The sequence below is a fragment of the Anarhichas minor genome, unplaced genomic scaffold (genome assembly GCF_050575085.1).
Source record: "Anarhichas minor isolate MPS153535 unplaced genomic scaffold, ASM5057508v1 ptg000014l, whole genome shotgun sequence".
NCBI lineage: Eukaryota > Metazoa > Chordata > Actinopteri > Perciformes > Anarhichadidae > Anarhichas > Anarhichas minor.
The window spans coordinates 2,235,508-2,263,015 of NW_027466460.1; the positions used below are offsets into that span (position 1 = coordinate 2,235,508).

Below are 27,508 nucleotides of genomic sequence, written 5' to 3' on the forward strand. Positions count from 1 at the left end.
TACATTTTACACGGGTGACTTTTACCGTTGGGATGTAAGACGTCATGTATATCACAATAAATAACAACAAAAAATGACTTTGGGGTGGCACACAGCAGAGTATAGTACAAAGAAAGAAACCAAATCAGACCAAATCATGCAGGTTGAACAGAGAGGTTTTCTAAAGGGCCGCTGGCGCTCGGACACACTACGGCTTTTGTCCTTCACCAAATTCAACACAAAATGAAATTTCCTCGTAGTAATCAATGTAATGTGTCCGTGAAGAATGTGGCACCAACGAACAGATGTAGCATCGTGAAGTATAACAGGAAAGTTGACAGAGGTTCTGCCGGATTCAAAGCTCACTCAACTGTTACCGGAGTACAGAGCGAAAAGGGGTGGGACTTAAGAAGCCCCAATTACAGGATCATTGTCACTTAGAGAAGAGTCATCCAGTCAGCAAAGTGGCTTTGTGATGGCAGAACAATATCTAGCTAACATTTGTAACAGTAGCTAACATTGAGCGAGCAAAGCTACTGTTCTTACCGGATCAAGTAACGTGGTAGAAACAAAACCCCTGAGTGTGTAGAATTTAGCAAAAGTGTGTTTCAATATTTCTGAATTCAACTTTCCATCTATGTATTTCTTACATCGTCACATTTTAAACATCTCGGTATCTTGAGATAAACATTTCTTGTAGTGACCATAATTGTCTCATTTCTTTCAGGATTACAAATTACGTTTTGTCATTTACAGCTAATTAACCTTGAAGGGCAGGTTCACAATTATAATAGTGAGGTGCCCATACACTGATTACTGTGACCATTCCTCCTGTTCACACTGGTCATGAAGAGATCTCTTACTGATGCACCTTTAATGTATGTCCACAGCCCTCTTTCTATGCAACACTGAGTGTATTAAAAAGTTTATTTGAAGCTAATGTGAAGTTTCAACAATCCAAGTCATGTGAATATTGTCCAAATTTACAATCTGTTTAGTAATTAATTCCCTCCCTTTGTTACTCTCCCTCCACTGCAGCACAACAGGAAACAGCTCAGGACAACACAAAGTGGGAATTTTACAATAAAACAAGTGTACAAATATCCACTTGATTGGTCTCAGCCTGCTGAAGCCTCATTTTTACTAAATAAACTCTTTTCCTCAGAGCAAGGAATGTGGATTTTGTCCCCCATAACTTCCATAGAAAAAGTATTAGGAAGAGATCTTTCAATAGCCAGTATGAACATGAAGATTGATTACAGCACGCAAAACCTAAGTCAGTGTACACATGTTCACCGGACTATTGTTTGAAGACAGACTTCAATCAGTTGTGAAGCTATTCTTTAAGTAGACATTAAAAATATGTCCAAATTATCTTACTATGTCAAGATGACAGATAGTGCTCATAACTGTAACATACAGTATGTGTACGCCTGCTTTATTGAATTCTATATTAATAATGTTTATTAAGGGAACACCACCTGAATAAAGAATTGCTCTCAGTGTCATCTAAAACGTCTCTCTCAGTTCATTGTCACAATTCATGGAGCAGTTTCACTCTTTATACACGGTGACGCACACATTTGAGTTTTAGCATTCTGGCTTTTGGGAGAGAGTTGCTCATATTTGCTAATGTCTTGACTGTCTTAGAAAATAACTTGTATAAATTATGAAAATTGGGTGTTGTTCCCCTTTAACGCAAGCAAGTTTCAAGCACATTCAACAATTAAAAAAGTTAAGTTCCACTTTGAAAAATGACTGGAAACTCTTATTAATAGAGCTACTGTGTGTGACAGGATAAAATGTGCAGAAACAGGTTATGGTCCTTGCATTTTTATGTTCTTTTGTCACTTAATGCTTGGGTCAAGGGTTAGGGGACTGGAAACTTACTCAGCATGCAAATCCCCAGTCCATCACAAGTCCACTTAGTGCTAACCACTGAGCCACCTTTACATATCATTATTAAATGATATGATGGCATCTAGTGAAAAGTCAAAGAGCATTTTCTAAATGAGAAGCCTGACGGTAGGGTTACACATGTAACTTCCTGTTCTATCCTAAACTTTATGAAAATGTGTCACTATTGCTGGATATAATCTTGTGTTTTGTTTGTTTTAAAGAAGGATAGAAGAGGACTTTGCTCAATATGTTATTTGTCTTGTTTTGATTTTGCAAGATGTCATAGTTTTCAGCCCAGAGAGAGGTTACATCCTCAGAGTATTAAACTGCTGAACGTTGTAATTTCAATCGATCGTTTCACTCCTGTCAGTCATCTTAAACAGTATGCCCATTTGATGAGTATCCATTAGCCGCATGCCCTTTGGCTTGGCTTTTAGCAGTCCCACTATCTGATTGGGTTAGAGGAGCAATCTCTTTGATTGATTGGCTGGCAGCCAACCTATCCCGCTCAGCCTTTGCCCTGATCAGGTTTCTACGGTGATAGAACAGATAGCCTGGCAACAGGAAGCCAGCCAGCGAGAAGATGAGAAGGACCAAATTGATCTGTTGTAAGGAGAGACATGTCAGTGCATGTTATAAAACCTGTTGTATGTATTCACATCCTGATGGTGTGTGTGTGTGTGTGTGTGTGCGCATGCGTGCGTGTGTGTGCTCCCTACCCAGTAAGGATCTCCACTCAGGTGTCCCAACATCAGAATGAACAGTGGTTGTTGAAGCAAGGCGAAAGCAGCACTGACCATTGACTGCATGCCTGTCAGTGTTCCAAAGTGGTTGGCTGGGTACCTAAAGCAAGGTGGGAGATAAAAATCATCACAATCAAAGAGAAATGTCTTTTCATTGTCTTAATTCACAGTTAAAACAGTCTAACCCTAGCAATATAGGAGGATCAAGTACCAATTCTGAGTGGTGGAATGTAACTAAGTACATTTACTCAAGTACTGTATTCAAGCGAACATACTTCCATTTATTTGCTATTGCATACTTCTACTCCTCTACACCTCAGGGAGAGGGAAATATTGTACGTTTCGCTCCAATACATTTATAGTTGGTTCTGAGAGGATTACCGAATATGTAAGCAGCAGGACAACGCGGTAAAATTTGGCAAAAATAGCTGCTCAAACTGACAGCACATACAGACTCAGGCAGTTTAACGGGAACTCAAATTGTGTTTGCATCTGTCCAGAGTAGGTTTTGTTTCACCACACCAGCGTTTATGGCTGAGGGGGATTGCAGATTCAGGTGGTAATTCTTTGTGGGTTTCTTCACATTTCATTTTTAATAGAAAGATGCCAGTGGTGGTACTCACACAGCAGCATAGAGTCCTCCACAGCAGGAGTGGATGAATCCTCTCACTATGGTATGCAGAACAAACGACACCAACTAATAGAGGAAACACAAAGAGCAGATTAATAAATGATCATCAAAAGTGACACTTTATGTTTGTTTATCTGTGTGTCTGTAGGCATTGCTTCTGTATTAGTATAATATGTGAAATAGGTTGTATTCCTGAACAGTATTTTTCTAACCTGTAAAGGCAGGTTGTCAAACATGGAAATTATTCCGAAGGTGACCAACAGGAGGTTGGTGAAGGTGAAAGCTCTCATGGCATTCGTCAGTTTCTGGATCTTTCTGTCTCTCTTTGCGGGGTCTGATTGGCTGAACGGGACAAATGTCAAAAGAGGCGGAGGGGTGGATGCAGAGTATGAAACTGTTTCTTTGGTCTTTTACAATGTGACCAAGGAGAGGATCACTTCAGGGCCAGTATGGGCAGCAACCCAAAGCTATTTCAATGTACATACAACATTTGAGAGAAACCTTCTAAGACTAATGCATTAAAACAATCCTCTGTGTTGCTGACTGCTGTACAGCAATGTATAAATGTAGCAACACGCTGTCTAAACCTAAAGAGAACCCACTGCACTCTCTTCATACCTCTTCTCTGTTTGTGTGTTGGCATTTTCCTCTTCACACTCCTTCAACCTCCAGTCCATGATGTAGCCAATCAAAGGACAAGTCAGTAGACACAGCAGCTGCATCGTACCGAAGATAGATGAGTAGAAACCAACTGAGGAGGACACGCCGAGATATAGTGAAGTCCAGAGGAACACGTGGAGAGAAGACAGATTGAAGCCGCGACACACAGAAGGCTACTTATTGTCTTATTTAAGAAATTCTGAGGTCATAACACACAAATGTTTGAAGGTTTCTTTTCCCGATACGAAGGTCTAAATGATGTTTCAACAGTTCAGATGGTGAAACACTGGGTCTAAACATACTGGGATCAGTGTAACACAAGGCCCAAGTATGCAGAGGGCATGACCTCAGTCACATGTTGCTTATCGTCCACCTGATGAATACAGTATCATAACAACAATAAGGTTGTAATATTTTTATTGGATCCCACACTGGTAAACTTAAAATACTTTATTGTAAATTCTAATACTATCATTGCCATGTGTTTCAATAATAATGTATTTTTTCCAATATTGTAACTGCTCCCTCAAAGGCCTGATATGAATACATTTCTGGACATTTAAAGACGTCAAGTAGTCACAAAATACAACTAGAAACATCAGTCTAAACATTGTAGGAACTCCAGTGAGCCTCTAAACTCTTACCTTGTTCCTCCCCCTCCTTCTGCAGCTCTTCTGAGTCTGAAACAACAACAGCGTCTGGTCAGCGTTCAGCCCTGTTTGTGTGACTCAGCCTCTTCTCAATCACTATTCATACTCATACCTATGAATTGTAAATCACTGTATTTTGAATATACTCCATGTAATAGTGAGCTAGGGTGTGCAGGGCTGCCGCTAAGGAAGTCAGGTGATGTGGTATAAAGATATGATTGAGTCAGTGTGTAATGATTCTTCACCTATAACGTTCTTCATTGTTGACAAGTGATACCAGACAATGTCCATGTTCTTGTCATTGTTTTGTTCAATGATAACAAAGTAGTATTCCAATTATTTTAAAATATTCAGGTAGGTTAGCATTCTTACGGTCAGGGTTGCCGTGGGTGACCAGGAACTCCAGCATCTTGTTCATGGCACCCATGAAGAAGATCAGCCTCAGCTGGGTCATTGCCATGGTGATGATACTCCACAGGAAGATGGGAGAGCACACAGAATGACAGAGTGGCAGCGAGCCTGAAGAAGAAGAGAGAGAGATAATGTGTATAGAGGACCACTCATGGAGTCACTCAGTTTCCAGTTAAATTGTAACTATTCACTGAGAGTTCAGTTCCATGGAAAATTCCCAGAATACACTGTTTCTCTTTTAATTCTCATGGCACTGATTAGCCTAACCATGGAGTTGGCATTACATGACATGCTCAACTTCAGAGGTTCATGAAGCTTAAGCGGATGTTCAGTCAGGAAGACTCTTTACTCTTCTTTTCATTCATAATCTCTCTATCAGCTGATTGTGGGCGTTCACTTTTAAGTAACCAACCAGATTCTGCACACAGTTTCCTTAAGCCAATCACATCGTTGCTGTCAAACTTTAGAAGTGTTCTCCTCTCTGCTGCTGTCAGTTGTCATTTCAGCACAATCGGATGCGACCCTCCTCCACCCCAGTCCCCTCCCCCTCCAGTCAGCATCACAGTCATGCTCCTCATTCATCATCGGGTTGTAGCAACTCCCTTCATCATCACCACCACCACCAGTGGACTACAGGGGGATTCTGCCTTCTGTGACCTCAGCATCACTACCACTCTATAATCCTACTTCAGGATGGAGTCCAATCGCCACAGACGTTGCACATTTCAAATTATAAATTACCGTTAAATTCTAATGAAGTCTCTCCTGATTGAAATGGAGATAACTGATAGCTGTTCAGTGTCCTAATGTTCATTGAATCAGTATCCAAATTCACTGACTTCACTACCAGCGGAGCAAGGAACAAGTTTGAAACACTCCCATGCAATGGATGAGACTAATAAAGCACGTTGAAGCCTCAGGGAGTTTGACACTATTAAAAGAACCAGTTTCAATGTGAAACAAGAGTAGTTCCAAAGTATACTGTCTATCCATGTTGGCAAAAGTTGAATCCACTAGCACAGTAAGCCTACTTGGTATGTAGTTAAGAGAGAGTACCTGTGTTTTTGTGATGTTCAATTTATAGCCCGACATCCGACCGTAGTCAGCCAAAATTGTCATAAGTTTGGGAATTGTTGAGTTGGGATTTTGGAGATAGGTAATAATGTAATCTTCAAAAAGTCCTAATATGTTCCTCCTTTGCTATATTGATCCCTTTCAGCTCTTTGTTTTGTCTGATCGCTTGAGCCAGAGGCTCTATGAATATTGCAAAAAGGGAGGGGCTAAGGCAGCAGCCCTGGCGAGTGCCTCTAAACAGCTTAAAACTACCTGTCAGATGGCCATTGATCTTTATTCTAGCGGTTGGGTCTCTATATAAAGATTGTATACACCTAATGAATTGGTTATTAAAACCCAGCCTCTCTAGCACTCTGTACAGGCCAGCTGACTCTATCAAATGCCTTTTCCGCATCGAGACTGACCAGAGCTGCACTTAGATGTTGTTTATTAGCCTGTTCTATAATGTGTAGGGTTCGTCTGATGTTATCCTGTGTTTGTCAACCTTTTATAAACTCTGTCTGATCTTCATTTATTAATTCGGGCAGAAAGTGTTGAATTATTTTTGAGATTATAGATCTAAACAGTTTATAATCTACATTCAATATAGAAATTGGACGATAACATTCACAACATTCTTTATTTTTATCTTCTTTTGGGATGACTGATATCACGGCCTCTTTCCATGATGGTGGTGCCACGGCTTTGCTGAGTGTCCAATTTAAGGATTCTAGCAATACAGGCGCGAGGTCTTCTTTAAAGATTTTATACCATTCATTCGGAAAACCGTCACTCCCTGGGCATTTATTTGTTTTCAATTTACTAATCGCTATGTCCAGTTCTTTTTTGTGATGGGGGCAGTTCATTTGTCATTTTATATTTTTCCTATGGAAGAAAGAGCAAATGATAACAAGTATTGTTTAATGTTATCTTCATTGACAGTCTTGGGCTGTAAGTAAGGTTATAGTAATCTTTAAATGTTTTATGAATTTCTTCTGGTTCGTAGGTTATTGGATTACTAGGCTTCTTGAATATATATATGGCTCCGACTGCAGGTTAAAGGCGGCTGTCCGCAGTGGGCTGGTTGCTGCTGGAGGCTCCACTGGAGTCAGAGCTGAAGGAGTTGCTGGTGAACCTGCTTTATTCTTAATGCTTGTCATCAGTAAACAAGCATTAAGAATAATTATAGAAAAAGCCAATCTTCTCTATGATGGTCTCGTTTACTTATGTAGGTCATATGGAGGCATCAGTATTACATTATTTTACATTGAGACTGTTTCACAACCAACTGAAAGCTCCCAGCTCGTTTTCAAACTCAGGGCGTCAAATACCGACGCTTTGCCACGTCTGTCGGCGTATGATACTGAGGCACAAGGCTCCCTTTAGCATCTGTATGAAACACAACGGACTTTAAAGCAACTACAATGTAACCCAATCTGGGAAGGGTAGGTGGGTCAAACAAACACAGGACTTTCACCCAGGAGACTGCTGTTTGTGTCTTCTGTAAAACCAACAATTTGTTTTTTGTCTTTGTGTTCATAGGGAAATGTTTCATTTTCACTTTACAAATGTAGTATTTTTAATCCAAACCACAATCTTTTTTTCCTAAACCCAACTAAGTGGTTTTGTTGCCCAAATCGAAGCAAATTTTTTTGTCTGAATTCACAACATGAACCCTGTGTTTACGGCGAGTGGAGCGTCTTAGTTTGACGCGTTGGGCTACCCAGGGTTTTAGAAAGGGACGCCAAGGGGTCTGACCAAGGGATCGGGTTGAAGCCTTTAAACATGTTTAGCATTATATGACATTCTTTCTGTGAAGGCAATTAGCTTAGCTTAGCATAAAGAAAGGCTCACAACACATTATACGTTGTTTGTATAATCCTTATGCAGAGCCTTGTAAGCTGTTTAGCTCTTTTGCCAGTCTGTATGGGTTAACATATCCTGGTAAGATGGATGAGAATGTTCCATACCCTGGGTTGTGCTTTGAGCATCTGTCTGCTCGGGTTCTGGCTGCTTAGGTCCCATCATGTCTTCCATGACAGCAACATGAGTGACGTACCTGTCCCCAGTCATCTTGTCCTCGGTCACAAGCCCACTCAGCTTCACCTTTTTACTGCTGAGAAAAGAGAAGGTGATTGAATGTATGATAGAGAATCTAAAATAACTCCAGCCCTTACCTAATGGTGATCCAATGAGAAGTAATTTACACCTGTCACCATCTCAAAAACATTTGAACCTGCTGAGTGATATATCCAGGATTTCTTTCCTGGACATCTGCTTTCAAGTCGTGGAGTGTCCAACATGTAGATGGCTCAGCATTTAAGTGTTCCGTACATTTAAAGACAGTCTTTAAATGGAAATAAATATGGAAAATGTGTGGAAAGTGGAAAATCTGACCTGATTGATGGTGTCAGAGGAAAGGGGTTACCAAAATCTTAAGAGTAGTGAGTTTGGAGTCAGCAGTCAGTAAATGCCAGACTGAAACAATAAAAAGGGTGCTTTGAGAACGTGTGAGTCCCTGCAACCACCAGAGAGGTCCTTGAGCACGCAGACATAAATGAGCACCCCAAATAATGTGCAGTTTGGTGCAGCAGTGTGCAAGATTATCTGTGGACAGATATAGCTCACACTCACGCACACACAACGGCTCTCATTATCTCCTGGTGTAGATAATAATGATCCTGCGATGACTGGGAATGGTCATATCAGTTTTCATGGCAATCTATCCAGTAGTTGACTAGTTATCTTGCTCTAGTGTTGGACTGTTTTCCCATTGGCCTGACAGACCAGCTGAATCTGTTCAAGTCTTCAGTCTCTGTTCTGCACTCTCCCTGCAATCTGCCAGACTGGTCACTATGCAAGGAGCCAATTCATTACTGCATAATATAGTAAGGAGATTAACTAAGCCGAAGTAGTACCTGGGGGGAAATTGAAATATATATCTAGAGATATTCATTTGAAACACGTCAGCCACGTTTCTCTGATCACTCAGCATAATAGGATATGAATGGATTTCACATGCTCACATATTGAGCTGTTTGCTACGCTTCCCCCAAGTGGTCAAAAATAATAGTTATAATGCAGCTTAAAAATCTAGTTTTAATCATAATTGAATGTGTCTTCCCATAAAGAACCTAAAATAACGGCGGTTATGGAGTGGCACGGTGAAACTCCTAACTGGATTTTCCGGTGAAGGTTGTGATTGTGTGTGTTTTCACAAGTACAATAATGTTACTACAGGATGTGCACTGACGTGTATCTGATGTCTTCAGGTGCAGGGAAGGATTCAGCAGGCCAGTTGAGGAAGCAGTTTATGAAGACTGTGCAGGCCATACCTGACCAAACCCACATGATGACGCGGAACGACACGCCAAGGTCATAAATCAACTGGAGCGGTAAGAGGAGGGTTTGGGAGGAAGACAAGTAAAGAGAGAGACAGGCAGAAGAGGAATGAGGGAGAAGGAAAATATGTTGAAGTCGAGATTTTTTGAAGCTATATAGATCACATCTCCGGTCATATTGTGCACGTAGAGCAACAATGTGTGCTCAACAAATTTACAAAATAACAATTTCTCCATATTTTTACAACACAATCCAATGACCTTTTCTTCCTGTAAAACAAAATATGCCGAGTGCGTACGTAAGCCAGTACCAAACTATTTCAACCAGTAACATCATGACATCCAATCATCAATCAGTCTGCAACTTTTTTTTTTATCGCTACATTCTTTGCCCGCCTACGTTTTAGTAATCTATTCATCATCCTTTGGTTCTCATCTTTTTCATTCTTCCTCCCATCCTCTCTCTCTTTCTCCATCTTTCTTCTCTCTTTTCTTTCTGTCTTTGTTTCTGTTCCCGTAACTCTTCTTGTACTTTTCCTACAGCTTTCAGCAATCACATGTATTTTCTACAAAAATCATATTCTTCACTATAGAACACTGTAATAGACACAATTGGCAAATATGTTGCTGACTGAATATTTTATGATAAAACTGCGCAAGCAAGTTCACAACAACAATCCTAAATAAGTATTTTTTGTGACGATTATGTTGGATAAAAAGGATGTGTGTGTGTGCGTTTGCGTGTGTGCATTTGTGTGCGTGTGTGTGTGTGTGTACCTTTACACCAGGGAAGGTGACGGCTGAAGAAGCATAGGAGCCGATCATCAGGGAGAGGATGGTTGATCGTAGATTGCCGAACATGTTAGGCAGCTAGATGACAGAGAGAGAGAGATGAAAGACAAAGGAGACTTCTATAATATCAGACAAAGATATTACTGGTCAGCAGTACATATGATCTTAATGTGTTCTTAATCTAGTAATCAGCTACTGTATGACCTTTGATCTCTTTCAGACATTGCTGTAGTCAACATACAACGTAAAACAGACAAAAATGAATGAACAAAAATCACTAACTAAATCACTGTTATGAGTAAACTAATGTACATTCTCAGTGATCCAGATGCACTTTCCACCACCAGGCGGTGCCACTGCATTGTCACGCAAGCTTTTCATGAAGGGTGGACATTGAGCTGATTAACACAAACACAACTAGCAGAACCAACATGGCAAAGCAGCAACATGTTCAGTCAGTAACTACAGCTCAAACTTTGCCACTGCCGCCAGTACCCCCCCCCCCCCCCACACCCCACACACACACACACACACACACACACACACACACACACACACACACACACACACACACACACACACACACACAACCAATATAGTATAATTCATGATATATATATATATATATAGTCACTATTTGATATGAAAACTACCATAACAGCTTTTTGCACGGAAACTCCCTGTGAAAGCTGTGCAGCTTGCTTATAAACACATTGATTTGCACTGGCTGTATTCTCACACATATTACACAATAAAAACAACATTTACCTGCAATTATTAATAACAAACAGACACACACACCTGCCTCTATAAATGTTCTGTCGCGTCAGGTGTGGAGACATATTGATTCTAACCTGTTGGCATCAGCTTCACTCAGCCCTGCACTAATGCAACCAAATGAAAGATGTGCATGACGCCTGTGTTACCATTGTAAGTCTATGGAAAATGAAGGTGTAATGTCAGCGGTCGGTCAGATGGCAGAGGTCTCGTCAGGTGCTAGTGAGGCGTTCGAGGAACTGGTGCCTCGAGGAACTGGTGTCATCCATCCTTTTGTCACGAAAACCTTGTGTGTGTTCGCATGTGAACATTCTCTGGCCATGCAGATGGTAAGTTCGGCGTGTGTGTCTACAGACTTTCACTCTAACTATAGACACAGCTGGAGTGCTGCCAATCACACAGCTGTTCACACTACAGGCCTTTCATGTTCCGTTTAAACGTATTGCTCAAATCAGATTTTATGGATTGGAAAGCCCAATTGGCTTTTTGTGGAGGGAACCAGGGCGATGATAACTTCCTGTTGGCCTACAAAATGACGTCATCCCTGCACGACTTTATGGTGTACGTAACTGAGGTCATGTCAAAAACACAAACACTGAAAAAAACTTGTCTCCCTGAAGTGTCCCTAACTCTGATATTCATTCCTGCTAGCTGCTTCATTGCGATGTGAGGCACTGGGCCCAAACACAGGGCTGTTCCACTTCTGTCAACACTATGGACTGATACCCTTCTCTAGGCTGCAGGCAAAAAAATAAAAGGTTCAGACTTGGCTCTTTGACAATCAAGTAGTTTGTTGTGTACTCTGCTTGTGTGTTTTCACCTCTGTGTTATCTCAAACTCTCTAATTTAACTTATTCTGCATTCAGTGAATACAAGCTTTCCGAAATGAAATGAAAACTACTGTACATGAAGTGGTTTGGTGTATAGGCACACTAGCATATTTCTATATAAAATCTTTGAACAAAAATAGCTCTAATACATCTGTATAACATTGGACTAAGTGATGTATAAAGCATATTGCTTCAACAAGGAGACAAGAAACCTAATACTGAGCCATGATTTGTATTATCTGAAGACCATATGATGCTTTCAGCTGATGGTGCAGATGTATTTATGTGATTCCTCTCCACTCGTAAGGCAACAAATTAACTCTTCCTTTCCTATTAATGTGTTACTGCCCAGTCTGTCTGTGTACCTATTTCATTGAGCTCATGTTAGAATTAACATATCGGATCTATCCAGTCAGTAATGATTAATTACATAGTCATTGTGGAATTAATTAGTGCTTTTCCAGGATATTCGTTTGTAGTAGTGATAGTAACAGCATGTACCCTGTAGCCTTCAAGGGGTTTCCATCAAGTCCAGTGCTCTTCAACTTGATTTAGGAAGTATGCGAGCACAATAAACTAAAATAACGAAGGTTAAAACATGGCTTGACTCTCTAATAGACAGGGCTACAACAATGTAGAACAATGCATGACCCACATTAGTTAATGTTTAACTTTAGTGGTGCAAATGCATTGTTATCTGCCCTCCCTCTTTTCCACGGTTCTCCCCCTGTCTTTCCATTCACTTTACCATCTGTTCTGGCCTTCAGTTCCCTCTTCTCTCTTTCATTATTTTGCACTGCTGTAGTGCACACGTAGTTAAGAGATCAAACAAATATGAGGCAAAAAACGTATCAACATGAAGTTATCTCCACAGGTGATCAATTCCCCGATATACATTGTCAACTCCAGAGGTGGATCACACTGAAGGGCCATATCCATGTTTTACTGCACAGTGGCCGGTGCCCTAGCGATGGCAGTGTCCAGCCCAAACACCAGACTAGATTGGTGATATTGCACAATTCTACAAAAAAACAGAATTATGTTGATGTCAAGTAGTGCTATCCGGTATACCGGTTTTAATTTCCCGTATGATATTCATTTTTCACACACAGTCATACCGGTGCATAGCCGAAGCAACTGCTGTAACTCTTTAACAAGTAGCAAAATATATTGTTCGCCGCTAAGGGCGCTACAGTCGGAGCTACTTCAGTAGAGTGTATTGAGCGGGACCCCTAATCATGGTTATAACACAACAATTAATAAGTCACAACTAACGCTCTTTAACAGGGCAAAACAGGGCACGACACAACAGTTTGTGACACATAAACAATTTGTAACACTAATAATTGTACATTTATAAAATTACACCGCCGAACGGCATGCTGGGTACAGCTCGCTAGCTAGCCCGGTAGCACAACATTTTGCTTTGACCGCAAAAATGGAAGATTCTATATCTAAGCTTAAAAAAATTCTCAAAAGGGAAATCAACAGCAATTCAACGTCGGACAGGTAAAAGTAACCTTTTATGTGTTTGTTGTTCTCTTTCTACATCCGTGCTTGTTACACAGATTAACACGGGATTTCACAATTTTTGCGGGTGGCGCCCGCAAAAATCGGTGGAATCAAATATGTACCTTACCTATGTGTGTGTGTAAAGAATGCTGATATGAAAGATGAAGAATAACCAGTAGTCAATGTGCAAGCTGCCAATTGAATGGTGATTTGAGATACTCTATTGGGTTCATATATTTATAAATCTGACTCTGAAAGAGTCAGTGCCTCACCAGCCACGAACCTCACCGCACGTCACTGATGCTGACGTACTTGTAGGCCAGCTAGAAGGCTCTGGCAAGTCAAAGAATACACCCAACATGTCAAACTAAAGATCTGATTGGTTGAAGACTATGACAATCAACAATAAAAGTCCCCATTCACTTATTGCAAAGAGATTCAGTTCTAATTCTGCAGGCCTTGGGCAGATTTTTTTACCTAGAGACACAGAGGTGAAATCTGATTGGATAAAAGCTCTACGTAAAACAAGCTGCACTGGAAGCAGAGCAACTGAGGAAGACAGTAGCTCTGCAATGAGATAATAAGCTAATGGGAAAAACATTTTAGAATACATGTAGTGTATTTATGAAAAATGATTAAATTGTAAAATAGCTATAACTTTGTGATTCTGTCTTGGCCAGCAGAGAAGGCCTTGCTGGCCCTGGCGGCCCACCACTGGACAGAACACACTCATCAATATCAGAGAAGGACTCACAGGAATTTACCCAATTCCTGGGGTTTGACCTTGAGACGATCACCGCACACACCCAGACCTGCTGGTAAGTGGAGTCAACTGCCCCAGGAAGGAGAGCTGGGATGGAAGCTAAGCTAACCCAGCTAGGACCTAAGGCTATTCCTCCACCCAGTCTGCTCCTGGCTAATGGTCAGTTGCATGAAAATTCAGGCAAACCCAGCAACAGCAGATCGGTGACTATTGTGCCAACGGAGACCAGGCTCCAACGTGGCATCCCACATCAAGCATCACTTGACAGGTGGAGCGCAGGACAGAGAGCAGGACTCCAGTGGGACGAGGCATACTCTGTGTGAACATCAATGATGCCTGGTGCTCAAACATACTTAAAGTTGATGAACGTTTCCGTGATGGTGAATTTTTAATGTTTAGTTGTTATCTGCCCAGATGCAAATTCAAACTACAGGAAAGCACCATTGTTTTTGTTTTCAGGAGAACCAGGAAGACCACACCTCCTCCTCTCCACATAAACGGTGAGGAGGTGGAGAGTGTAAGTGACATAAAATTCCTGGGAATCCACATCACAAAGGATCTGACATGGGCCCTTAACACCTCCCACTTGGTGAAGAAAGCCCAACAGAGGGTCTTCTTCTTGAGGAAACTCCAAAAAAGCCAAACTCCCCTCTCAGCTCCTAGTCAACTTCTACAGGAGCACCATAGAGACAATTATCTACCACTGCGCCACCGTGTGGTACACCAGCTGCACAGCAGAGAACCGGAGAGACCTGGCCCGGGTAGTTAAAACAGAGCAGAGGATCGTAGGAACCAAGTAGGAACTTACTTATTGTATTCCTTTAGTAACGTTCTTATCCCTTTCGTGTACTTTTATTTTGTATATTGTTTGTTATCGTTGTTCGCTGCTGCTGGCTGGCTGAGGGCTACCAAACGGAATTTCGTTGTATCACTACAATGACAATAAAAACCTCTTTATCTGTATCTTAGCGTAGCAATGGGGCTACTAGCTCAATCTGAACTAGAAACCTCGATGCTTCGATAAAGGTAGAGTAAAACACCTCTGTGTTTGAGTTATAAACATTTCCTTTTCCTGGCAGACATGGTGAGGAGACAGAATTGCGGAGTGAAAGCGACACTTAAAATGAAGCAATCTAAAGCAGATGGTGTCATTATTCTATAGCAATTACATTTTACAATCAACATTTACTTCATAATGAGAAGTTAAAGGGACATTTGCCACTTTAAAATAACACTGCTGGCTCTGGTCAGTCAGTTTATTATAGTACAAACTGCCTTGCAAAGTTCACAGGGCATGTGTTTGCAGCTAGTTAGGTTAGCTGGGAATGTACACTGTTCACCTCAAGTAGTTATGTAAGAGCTTATCATCAAGATAATACACAGCAGACACAAACAGACACTAGACCAGAAATGACAGCAGTCAGGCCAGAATGACCATGTCAAGTCCAGGTCTAGGTCAGAGAGAGACTTGACAGAAGGAGTGGGCTGACGGAGGGTGTGTTGTCCGCCCACGCTTTGGATTGGCTGAGAGGCCGCATCAGAATTTAGAACAACTGGGACAGCATGTGCTGCTTGGCAAAATGTGCACACACACACACACACACAGATGAACATGTGTTTATAATCCCATGTACGCACAAAGCAGTCCAAACCACACACGCGCTGTTTGGACCATGACCATTGTACTTTATGCTTGTAGATATTTGTTCTGGACTCAAAAGAGTAAATCCACGGTGAATCAAAGGGCTCAGAGAATACTGCTGCTCTCCTCATAGGTTACATTACATTACAGTCATTTAGTAGACGCTTTTATCCAAAGCGACTTACAATTCAGATGCTATTACACCATAGGCACAGCTACGGGAGCAGGTTTTTGGGGTCAAGTGTCTTGCTCAAGGACACATCGACATGTGCCTACCAGATCCGGAGCCGGGGATCGAACCACTGATTGAAGGACGGCCCTGCTCTTCACTTAGCCACAGTCGCCCCTAGGTTGAAACCTTCAACATTTACATCTCTGGCCACAATCCAGTCTGTGACGTCACTGCAGAGGTTTTGATGTTGACAGAGAGAGAGATATGGAAAGTGCGTATATGGGGCATCCTGGTGACCTAGCATTAGTCTATCTATGCAATGTACCATACTGTGATGTGATGTCCAAGGTGCAAGTCCAGACAGCAGAGACCTTTGTTGTCCCTGTCCCCTTTCTACTTCATGACTGCCACACTGGTTGGCTTCTGCTGCACTGATGATGCACACAGACTGATGAGAAGGCCTCATTTAGACGTTGAGACGCTAATTATCTTTAATTTCATCAGCACAATTATAAAATGTCAAAGAGGACTGAAAATGAATGTAGGCAGTCATCATCAATTCAAAATAGGAAAACTCAAAGAAGCAGTATACGTTGCTAATGCTCCATGCAGGCTTTTAGCTCTATTTTGTCTCAACCAACTACTAAGAAAAATGTCACTTTAGATGCTGAATGCTCCGCTTTGATCACCAGCTAGTCTCTAACATTGTTGATGTTTGGTGATGGGCAGATAGTGTAAAGTGGATGAACTGAAATCAGTGGGAATTAAGTTCATGAGATGGAACAGCTGCAGGTCGTAAAACCAAAACAATGAGCTTAAAAATGCTAAGCTGCTTTGTAGAGCTGAGGGGAACTGCAGAGCGAGGTGAGGATTGTCTGTGGGTTTGTCACTAGAAATCGTTCCCATTATGCATAATTCATTTGATGTGACTTGGGCGACTGTGGCTCAGTGGTAGAGCAGGGTCGTCCTTCAATCAGAGGATCTGCGGTTCCATCCCCGGCTCCACTAGTCCATGTCGATGTGTCCTTGGGCAAGACACTTAACCCCAAACTGCTCCCGTAGCTGTGCCTACGGTGTCTGAATGTTGTATGAACGTTAGATAGTCCTGGTGGGCAGGTGACACCTTGCATGGTAGCCCCTGTCATCAGTGTATGAATGAATCATGACATGTAGTGTTAAAGAGCTTCGAGTGGTCAGAAGACTAGAGCTAAACAAGTACAGTCCATTTACCATTTGATTAAAAGTATTGATTAGTGCTGCTTTCAATTGATGAAGTGATCAGTGTCTTTAGTGTCTATGTGTTGGTATTTGATTTTTTTATCATGTATTATAGTAATATGATATCATAACAGAATTAGTTTTGAGCAGCCGTTCAAAACGTGTGTTACAATATTTCATCGTTAAGATTCAGTGCACTGTGGTCCACTCAGTCCAGTTTTACACGACATGGGCTAGTTGTATGCTAGTTATTGCCAAACATAACTTTGTACCATATATCATCTTTTTAATTTAATTAATTTGTGTCAATATCCATGAAAAAAGGATCCTAATTGACTTTCCATCTTCATTTTGTATTTTCAATTTATGTCCATGGACACAAAACCAATAGATTGCATTTGGTGACTATTTCCCGACCTGGCATGATACCGGGCATGAAAACACAACAAGGTAGAGGAGAGGAATGCCAACACACATACACAGCATTTGTGACATTTTCTCTGGCATTTATCAAGACACCTTCTTGTATGTTAGGCTACAAAACATGGTATATTCATTTACCAAAGAAAACAACGTGTTGACATTTTCATGCATTGTGTTTGTAGTCAGTTTAAGTTGCTTTTCAGTAGGAATTATTATCTCGTAACTCAGCATTAAAGATATAGAGGTATTGTATTATTTTCAGGTTCAAACACATGTTTTGGGTATTTACTGGAACATGTTTACATGCTTTAATATTAAAAATAAACACATAATTTTCCTTATACTGTCTGTCTGTACATACCTTGAGTCTGAAACGCTCTGTTTTAGCACCTGTCTCTTTAAGTCCCTCTCTCTGCTCTGATTGGTCTGCGCTCTCGCTGTCTTCATAACGTCACTGGTCGTTTTGATACTTTTACAGTACTTATATAGCACCTAGACCTGTTTTTTGTTTTTTAAAGCATGGAAATCTTACTTTCTACAATATGGGACCTTTAAGTTTTACAAAAAGTGCTTTGGTAGAACTGCTGCTCCTTCGTCAAGAAGGTGGTTTAGCATCTGATCTAGATGTCTCCTGGATGCTTCCCAGGCATGTCCAACTGAGAGGAGGGATTATAAATCCCAGATGGGCTGGGAACACCTCAGGAGTCCTCAGGAGGATATGGAGGAAGTAGCTATGCATAGGGACATCTGGGATACTTTACCTAGCCTGGTGCCACGGCTACAAACAGGAATTTTATAATAGAAGTATTTTTCCATGTGAGGAACCATTTCTTAAGTTCCGTTTTTAATACATTTTGACACTTCTTCTCAGCTAGTTTTTCAAATTGAGTGTGCAGGCGCCTGTGTGTGAGTGGGAATCATACTGTGAGTGAAGTGAAGGTCAGGCAAATTCCTCCGAAGCCATTGAAGGACACAGCGAGGAAGATGAGGCCAGACAGCACTAAGAGGACACATGGAAATGAAGGTTAAAAACTTTACTGGTACATTCAGCATTATTTACAATGTGGGTGTCAATGGTTGTACCTTTAACCATTCCCAACTGAAAGACTTAACATGTCCTTTATAATCACTGATAGCATAGATAAACTATGCAGGTGACAAAATGTAATTTTTGTTTACAACACACAGTTTGTGTATTAATTGTTCTTTCTTTTCCAAGTTACTTAAACTGTTTATAGCCTGTCTTTATGTGACTGCTCACTTTCCTTGTCTTGTTTAAGTCTGTTGTAAAGATGCTGCAGTGTTTCCAGACCTCACAGTGAAGCTGCAGAGTAAAGTGTTACCATAACGGATAATTGCAAAACTACAACTATTTCCTTTAAGTACCGTATTGTCTGTATTAAGTACTGTATCTCTATTGTGTTGTTGCAGTAGCAGGATTGAATGGAAGCAAGCATATGACGATTCAAGGTTGAAGTGTCTTACCTTCGGGGTCATATGCAGCGGCAGCTATCATTGCACAGGAGGCTGCGAAACATGAACTGAAATGTACACAGGATGTCAGAGCACACATGGGGTGTGGTTTCAATGTCATTTTCATTTTACACGTTAAACTCATCTTTAGATGAAAAGCAGACAATAAACGGACTGTCTGTCTCACCTGCCAACGAGCCTCAGTGGGCGAGGTCCATATCTGTCCATCAAGATTCCCAGGGGCAAAGTGGCTGCACTCAAGAGGAACGAGCCAATGGTGAAGCCGAGGTTGAGTACCTCTTCCTGCTCCACACAACTCCGCCAGTTACCATTCTCCATAGAAGTCACGTTGGTGTCGACAGTTTCATTTTCTGGATCGGGTCGTTGAGAGAAAAAGTCAGGAGAGAATAAACTGTTGAAAGTAGAGGACCAAACACAAGACTAGACGTGACAATGAATGGAACAAAATGAACACAAAACACCACTGATAAAAGGCCCTGATAACTTAGTCAGTGTTAGAAGTCAGGGGCAAAGGGGCAACCTCAGGGTCTGAAAAATGAAGCCAATGCGGAGGTGCAATAAACCTGCCTTCTCTTTAATGGCCATCAGGGGGCGACTCCTCTGGTTGTATAAAAGTCTATGAGAAAATGACTACTCAGTAAACATTGTAAACATAAGTTTATGGTCTCAATCTCTAGTTTCAAGTCTTCTAACTGATCTCAGTTTGTATATGTAAATGATGAAACCTCCATGCACACCAAAGTTAGTAACGGAGTTCCACAAGGTTCTATGCTTGGACCAATTCTATTCACCTTACATATGCTTCCTTTAGGCCATTTAATCAGAAAACACTCCATAAACCTTCATTGTTATGCAGATGATACTCAATTATATATATCGATCAAACCAGATAAAACCAACCAGCTCACTGAACTTCAAGCATGTCTTAAGGACATAAAAACCTGGATGACCTGCAACTTCCTGATGTTAAACTCAGACAAAACTGAAGTTATTCTACTAGTCCCAGAACACCTCCGAAACCAATTATCTAATGATAGTTATTGTAGACGGCATTGCGCTGGCATCCAGCACCACTGTAAAGAATCTCAGAGTTATCTTTGGATTTGTCCTTTAACTCCCACATAAAACACATTTCAAGGACTGCCTTTTTTCACCGACATAACTTTGCAAAAATCAGGCACATCCTGTCTCAAAGCGATGGAGAAAAATTATGTATTTGTTACCTCTACACTAGATTACAGTAATTCCTTATTACCAGGCTGCTCTAATAAATCTCTTAAATCTCTCCAGCTGATTCAGAATGCTGCAGCTCGTGTACTAACAAAAACTAAGAAAAGATAGTTTTTTGTAATAGCTTCTCTGCACTGGCTCCCTGTAAAATCACAAATTTAATTTAAAATTCTTCTCTTCATCTACAAAGCTCTACTTGGTCAGGCACCGTCATATCTTAAGGAGCCTATAGTACCCTACTAGAGAGCTGCGCTCCCTAAATTCAGGGTTAGTTGTGGTTCCTAGAGTTTAAAAAAAGTAGAATGGGAGCCAGAGCCTTCAGTTATCAAGCTCATCTTCTGTGGAACCGGCGTGACGTTTATTTGTAAATAATGGTCCCATTTAGAGTCAAATAGACCATAAAGCTGGGTTTGCTTTAGGGGTCGTACCTTGTGATTGTTAAGTTGTTGTCAGGTCTGTCATTGAAATCAGTCCTTGAATAAAGACTTCAAAAATCCACCACACCCATGGTCACCTCAAAGAACCAGAAACACCACTCATAACATGGTCAGAGTGTTTCTTCACCAAGTCATAGGCACCACAGCATTCAGCATCCTGCCTGTGACACATTTATTGTGTCACCAGAAAAGCTGTCAAAATGCACAGTAATGTAAACATCTGTATGTTGGTAAAACTGCATATTTGAAACTATCCAAGAGAGGTATGTGTCTGATACTGTATATCCAGTGGTGTATAAAGTACTCAAAAGCCATACTTGAGTAAAAGTAAAGATACCTTACTGGAAAATTACTCCAGTAAAAGTCACCTATTAGAATACTACTTGAGTAAAAGTCTTAAAGTATCTGATATGTATTGTACTTAAGTATCAAAAGTAATTTTCTGACATTAAATGTACTTAAGTATTGGAAGTAAAAGTACAAGTAAATGCTGTTAATAAAAAAGCAAAGGGTCAGAATTTTGAGAATTATGAAGTTTATTCTTTTAAGTGCTGTGGCACCATGACCAAGGACATGGAGCTGTGTTGAACATAATTGGGTTGGCTGTGATCCATCCAGGAGCAACAATGTTCAACATAATATATTGTACATAAGTATACTTTTGCATCTGCTATGAACTTATCATCATAATTCTCCTAAAAGCAATATGACACTATGAAGGAGTTGTAACAGTGCGTTTATAAGTATGCTCATTCCGACTAGAGGATGTAGAGGGCAAATGCATAATATTGTGTTCAGCAAAAAATATCCACTTGATGCAAAGGACACCTGCCTTGTAAACTGCTATGGGCCTGATTTGAACACAATAGGCAAAGGTTTTGCTCAAGCTGAATCTGCAATTGGGCGACTGCTACCATCATAACTCCATCTGATCATCCACAAAATGACTCAAATATCAAAACATGATCAATACTAAAGCAGCACCGAAAGTAACAACCCAGTCATTACTGGAAACTGAAAAATGTCCTGTTCATCTTCAAAAGACAATTCTAATACAATGTAGCTTCTTTACATTCATAGAATGTAAAGAAGCTACATTGTATTAGAATGATTCTATTGAAGTTATTCCTTTTTTAAATGTTTTAGACGAGTCACTAATCACTTTAAAAGAGTGATTATAGCTGATTTAACTTACAGACATGAGATTGATCTTCGTCTTTTCAAAATAAACTTCCATCTTCACAGGAAACAACTAAGGTTTAGGCGATGAAACTACTTGGTTAGGTTTAGGAAAAGATCGTGGTTTGCGTTAAAATGTCTACGGAAGTGGCGTTGCTTAAGTACGGAAGTCACGTCACAAATAAATCAACATTGGCTTCTCGTTTCACACACGGCACAAACTGCGGCCTCCTGGAGGAAACACCAGTGTTTGTTTGACCCATCCACCTCTCCTCATCCCACCCGTCCTGTGTGGAATTCTACTCGTGTTGTCGCTCGCTAGCTATAGCATATAGCATATAGCATCCTGGGCATCACTGGGAATCAAAACACCGCGGCTTTGAGAGCACTTGTTTTGCGCATTAACGTGATTAACCAATGATTTAACTTGCAAGCTAGGACCACTGATTCGCCAAACCTGCTTGCTTGCAGTCTCTGTTCCACCACAGTCCCCGGCGCTGGTCTCATGATTCATTTTGTTTCTAAAGATAGATTTGATTTTGTAGCGAGTAACGAAGGTTTCAGAGGAATTGTATCGGAGTAAAAGTATCAGTTTTCTTTGCAAAATGTAGTGAAGTAAAAGTAAAAGTCAACAGAAATATAAATAGTAAAGTAAAGTACAGATATCCAAAAAAACGACTTAAGTACAGTAACGAAGTATTTCTACTTCGTTACTATACACCACTGTGTATATCTGGCTGTGGACGATTACTGCACTACAGACAACCAGAGGAGCTGATTGGAGGGTGGTCTTACCAATACAAAGGTGGGAATAGAAGCCTTCATTCTTCAGCATGATGAGCAGTGAGCCCCAGCCCAGCAGAACAGCAGAGAAGAGCAGGTTCTCTATAATGGCTGTGATAGCCATCCACCACCTCCTCCTGTATGCTTGGGCCAAGCTGGGAGCCATGACAGCTGTAGACACACAGGAAAACATTAGACCACCAAATAGTCGGAAAACAAACTCACTTTGCACCACCCTGTATTACTACCTTATGCCCCTTTCAAACATGCACTGCAACCCTGAACTCATGGAGACATTACCCAGAGGAGCTGTATATGAGAAGGCAAATGTCCGAATCAGTTGACATTAAACAGACTTTATCCTGCCGGCTGCCTTGTACAAAGTCTGAGTAATGTTCAATTGAGACCATGTGTGAATAGAGCTGCTCATTGTCCAGAGAATTCAGAGAGTGGGTGTGGTTATGATGTTTGTGTCGTACAGCTGGCGCTAAACCAGAACAATACAAACATCCAGGGTAAAGAAGAAGGGTCATTTACATGAAGACGGAAATGAAAAGTCTAACTTCAAGGGACTCTGTTGTTTATGACCAAATTGTGCACTGGCTATGTGACCGCGGAGTAATCTACGTCATGTCCTTTCTCCTGCATGCTCTGCCTACTGCATGCTCTGCCCAGGCGCCACCCATTATCGATTTCCACATCGGACACAAACAATCTTCTGCATCAGTGTCACATAACATTCTGCATTTCACCTCAGCTCAAAGGTGCTAGGGCAAAATGTCCCTAAGCAAGGCACTAAAACTAAACAGTAACCTTACATCAGAGGTGCAGTTCTCTTCAATTGAACCTTTTCTGTGGCTTTTCTGGCCACTTGTTTTCTCTCTATCTTGTGTTCTGCTAACATGGGCACGGGCAAGCGGGTGGTTCCATATTTCTGCAGATGGAAGAGGGTAATAATGCAAATGTGTAGATCGCAGGGTCCACAGTGCTAAAATACTTTATTATGCCTGTGGGGAGAAAATGCATTTAGTCATGTGTGTGCGTATCTAACTGTCCACTGCTCATCTCTCATACTACTGATTGATTCACTGAAGTTAGGGAGGGACAACTGAGTGAAATTCAATTCTTCTTTGTTTGGGGGGGGGGAAGAGGGAGACACACCTGGCGGACGACTGTTGCTTGTTGTCCTGTCAGACTAATTTGTAGCAATACCGTGTGTAGCTCTCTGGTGGGTACAATATTATCATAACCACTAGAACTGATGGCTAGGGCAACAACATGGAAACCCAAGTTGTAATAAATCATAGTTCCTTCAAGTTAGTATGTCAAAGTTAGCTAACATGTATTGCACATCTTTCTGCTGTTCTAAATCTGGAAGATTTCATCAGTTAGGAACGTCCATGTTGTGAGCTACTTTTAGGCCATAAGGATCAACACGGTTGGTTTTGCTGAGGAACAGTGAATGGAAACTTTCGGGAGAACCCCAAGTACCCTTCATTCTGTCACCATTAAACACTATCACTGTTGCATCAGTAAAACTCTGTGGAGCTGCACATGGTGTCAGCTGTGAGCTGTCATGAAACCTGAAAGGAAGCATGGGGAGGGGGAAGACGAGACCAAACAGGAAGGAGTTTGACCCCACTTCACCTTCTACGGTAGCTGGATGCAGTCTATGAGCTGGAGCTATCAAGTGTCCTGCACTGATGTAGTCCATGTGCACACACACAAACATTCCTGTTGAATTACAAATCAGTGGACCCGGTGTTCTACCCAGCTATGAGTGTGCAAATATTTGATGGACTGGCTCTGGTGGGTGTGGGTGTGAAGAAAGCAGTGACTCAATCTGAATAAGGCACATGTTTGCACACCAGAAGTCCAATAGACCACGGAAATAGTCTCTCTCTCTCTCCTGACAGTTGGTCAATGGCCCTATGCTACAAACTACGATGCTCCAGGTTCACATTTAGTGCCCTTTCATGACGTGTCAGGGACAGCGGGTCAGTTTCCCATTGAAAGTGTTTTCAAAATGTAAGTTTACTTAGTTTTTAAGTTAACTTGGTCATGTTTAGGTAACAAAACTACCTGGTTAGGTTTAGGAAAAGGTTGTAGTCTAGGTTAAAATACCTACATTACGTAAAATATGTTTATTACATACCTGACACACACACACACACACACACACATATATTAGGAATTGTAGGGAAAACGCTATTGTGATTTGTGTGTTGTCTTTTCTTTCCAGATACTTCTGTATCTGACGGCAGCAGGGTGGGTATTGTCTTTTGATATAATTTGAGCTTTTCGCAGGCACCTCTTGTCACCAATATCACTGATGGTAAATGTACTTGTATAGCACCTTTCTAGTCTTCTGACAACTCAAAGCGTTTTAAAGCTACATGTCACGCACCCATGCATGTCCAAGGACACATCAACATGGACTGGAGGAGCCGGGGATCTTCTGACTGAGGGGATCATCAGCCCTCACTACTGATGTCACTGATGCTCAGTAGATGGGTACCAATTACCTTCTAGGTGGTTTTTAATCACCCACTGTAGAGCCCTCCTGTCCTGGCCGTTCACATACCATGCCAGTTTGTAATGTTTCAGCCAGGATGCACAGCCTTTCTTCACCAGGGTGGCGATGTGGCTGGATGAACATGTCCAGCTCTCTGTGATCTTGAGTCCCTGGAACCTAGAACGATTCACCTGCTCCACCTCAGCCCCACTGTAGACTTGAGCAGGCTGGGTAGTGGAAGAGCCTCAGGTCTTAGCTGCATTAGCTCAACTCATACCCCAGCTCTCTTAGTTATTTTCCCAGGGCGCTCAATCAGCTTTCACTGGCGTTTGGTCTGGCTGGATGGTTGGAAGATGTTATCGGCATTGATCGTCTCGAGGTCTGCTGCACTTCATTCAATCATCGCGCTCCCTTTTCCCATGTTGATGAGTGTATTTCTGTCATAGATGGATCAAAGTTTATGGGAGCTACTGGCTAATGTTCACCATGGTAACCCTAACTGTTACAGCTTTGGTCTTCACTTTGTGATTTCTGTGTGTAGTTGGCAGTTAATATAATTTGCAGCAGTCTGATAGGCTGGATATGTTTGCAGCAGCAGACCATCCCAGACAGGTTTTTGCTTTCTTTGTTAAATCATTGTGATCATTAACTCATCAGCTAATGAAATATATAAGAAATATATAAATATATATATAATATGTTGCCTATTCTTCCTGTCTAAAGTGAGTGCACACGTGTGCACACTTATGTACGTCATCATTGTTTACAAACTGTAAAGGGGATTTTTTTTAAATCCCAGTCCATCATGTAACACGTACAGTATGAGGGGCCCTCAAGGACATGCTGGCTGTAAATGTCTAAAAGTCTGTGTAAATGTCCATCAATATTACTTCAAAAAGTACTTCCTACAAATATAATTTATGCTTAGAGATATTAGAAATGTCCCCTAACAAGGTCATGAATACCACTTGAGTTGGAATGGACTCTTCCAATGAGCACAGTAAGGTTAAAGACGTCATATCCTTCCGCCTTTCTCTGTCTACATAACATGTTACAGTAATACCTGTTCTCAGTTGGGTTCATAAATGGCCATTTCCAAGTGAAAGTGACCCTCACACGTCAACAAATATGTAAAGTTAAATTATACAAAAGCTATGAGCTCCCTTTCATGTTGGACAATTAGACTCAGCCGAGTCAAAACAATGAAGACAAAAGGGTGGTGGTAGACAGAAGAGGGAACTACCGGATCCTAATGCAGTGGTGACAACATGCTGCTACCTCAGAAGTGCCTTCAGAGCACATTGCCATTCAGCAGCAGAACAGAGCAGCTATGTTATGAGGGGACACCCGTCCCTTTGTCTACAATCCAAACTATGCAACATGTTGAAAGTCACTTACTTTATGAGGTGAGCTCCTCCACAGTAGATGATCTATGTACGGTGAAGATTCAACACGTTATCTTTGCTGCTGCTGCTTCGGTTTCCTGACGGGAGAGATTGATTGTGTTGTGGAGTTTAATCTTTTCTTTCTTTCTCTTATATTTAAAGTGTGCTATCTCTCCCCAGTGGTAGCTGTATTCACTGGCACATGTGCACTCACATTAACTCTCTCTCTCTAAGTACAGTAGGTCTATAAATGGAGCTCAAGACTCGCCCACCCACTGACCTTAACACACACACACACACACTTTGACCAGGACAGAGGCTTTGCTAAATTTGTCCACACCTAATGTGTCTTACAGTCTGGACCGATCCATAGTTTGCCGTGAGTTGATATCTCCAGTGATTTTTAATACTGAAGTGAAGGATGTACACGTCATTAAACCATTAAAACTCTTTGGTTCCTGAAAGTTTCTCAGCTGACACCAGTGACAGCGATACACTGTCCACCTGCTCCCTAACCCCATCATGTGGTCAGCTGCAGTATGTCTCCAAGCATTGGTTGCACACTGAAAATATATATATATATATATATATATATATATATATATATATATATATATATATATATATATATATATATATATATATATATATATATATATATATATATATATATATATATATATATATATATATATATATATATATATATATATATATATATATATATATATATATATATATATATATATATATATATATATATATATATATATATATATATATATATATATATATATATATATATATATATATATATATATATATATATATATATATATATATATATATATATATATATATATATATATATATATATATATATATATATATATATATATATATATATATATATATATATATATATATATATATATATATATATATATATATATATATATCTCCAAGCTTTGAAAAACAAATAAAAGAAT

The 27,508-nt window shown here is 40.7% G+C and overlaps 1 protein-coding gene across 5 annotated transcripts; it reads right to left on the reverse strand.

Moving 5' to 3' along the window:
* slc43a1b (solute carrier family 43 member 1b) lies at positions 1–27,086 on the reverse strand. Of its 5 annotated transcripts, none has more exons than XM_076091057.1 (17): positions 26,533–27,086; positions 25,204–25,571; positions 23,438–23,553; positions 22,632–22,790; positions 19,157–19,340; positions 18,982–19,037; positions 18,420–18,496; positions 10,145–10,237; positions 9,280–9,413; positions 7,997–8,142; positions 4,935–5,081; positions 4,557–4,592; positions 3,871–4,003; positions 3,465–3,594; positions 3,245–3,318; positions 2,598–2,721; positions 1–2,481 (listed from the first exon to the last, which is right to left on the reverse strand). In XM_076091057.1, the coding sequence occupies exons 4-17, from the start codon at positions 22,783–22,785 to the stop codon at positions 2,254–2,256; spliced, it is 1,716 nt and encodes a 571-aa protein (XP_075947172.1). In that variant the 5' UTR covers positions 22,786–22,790; positions 23,438–23,553; positions 25,204–25,571; positions 26,533–27,086; the 3' UTR covers positions 1–2,253. The 5 variants fall into 5 exon arrangements, with proteins under 5 accessions (XP_075947172.1, XP_075947170.1, XP_075947173.1 ...); XM_076091055.1 differs by having other exon boundaries at positions 25,027–25,571; XM_076091058.1 differs by lacking the exon at positions 23,438–23,553.
* Positions 27,087–27,508: the final 422 nt, after the last annotated feature.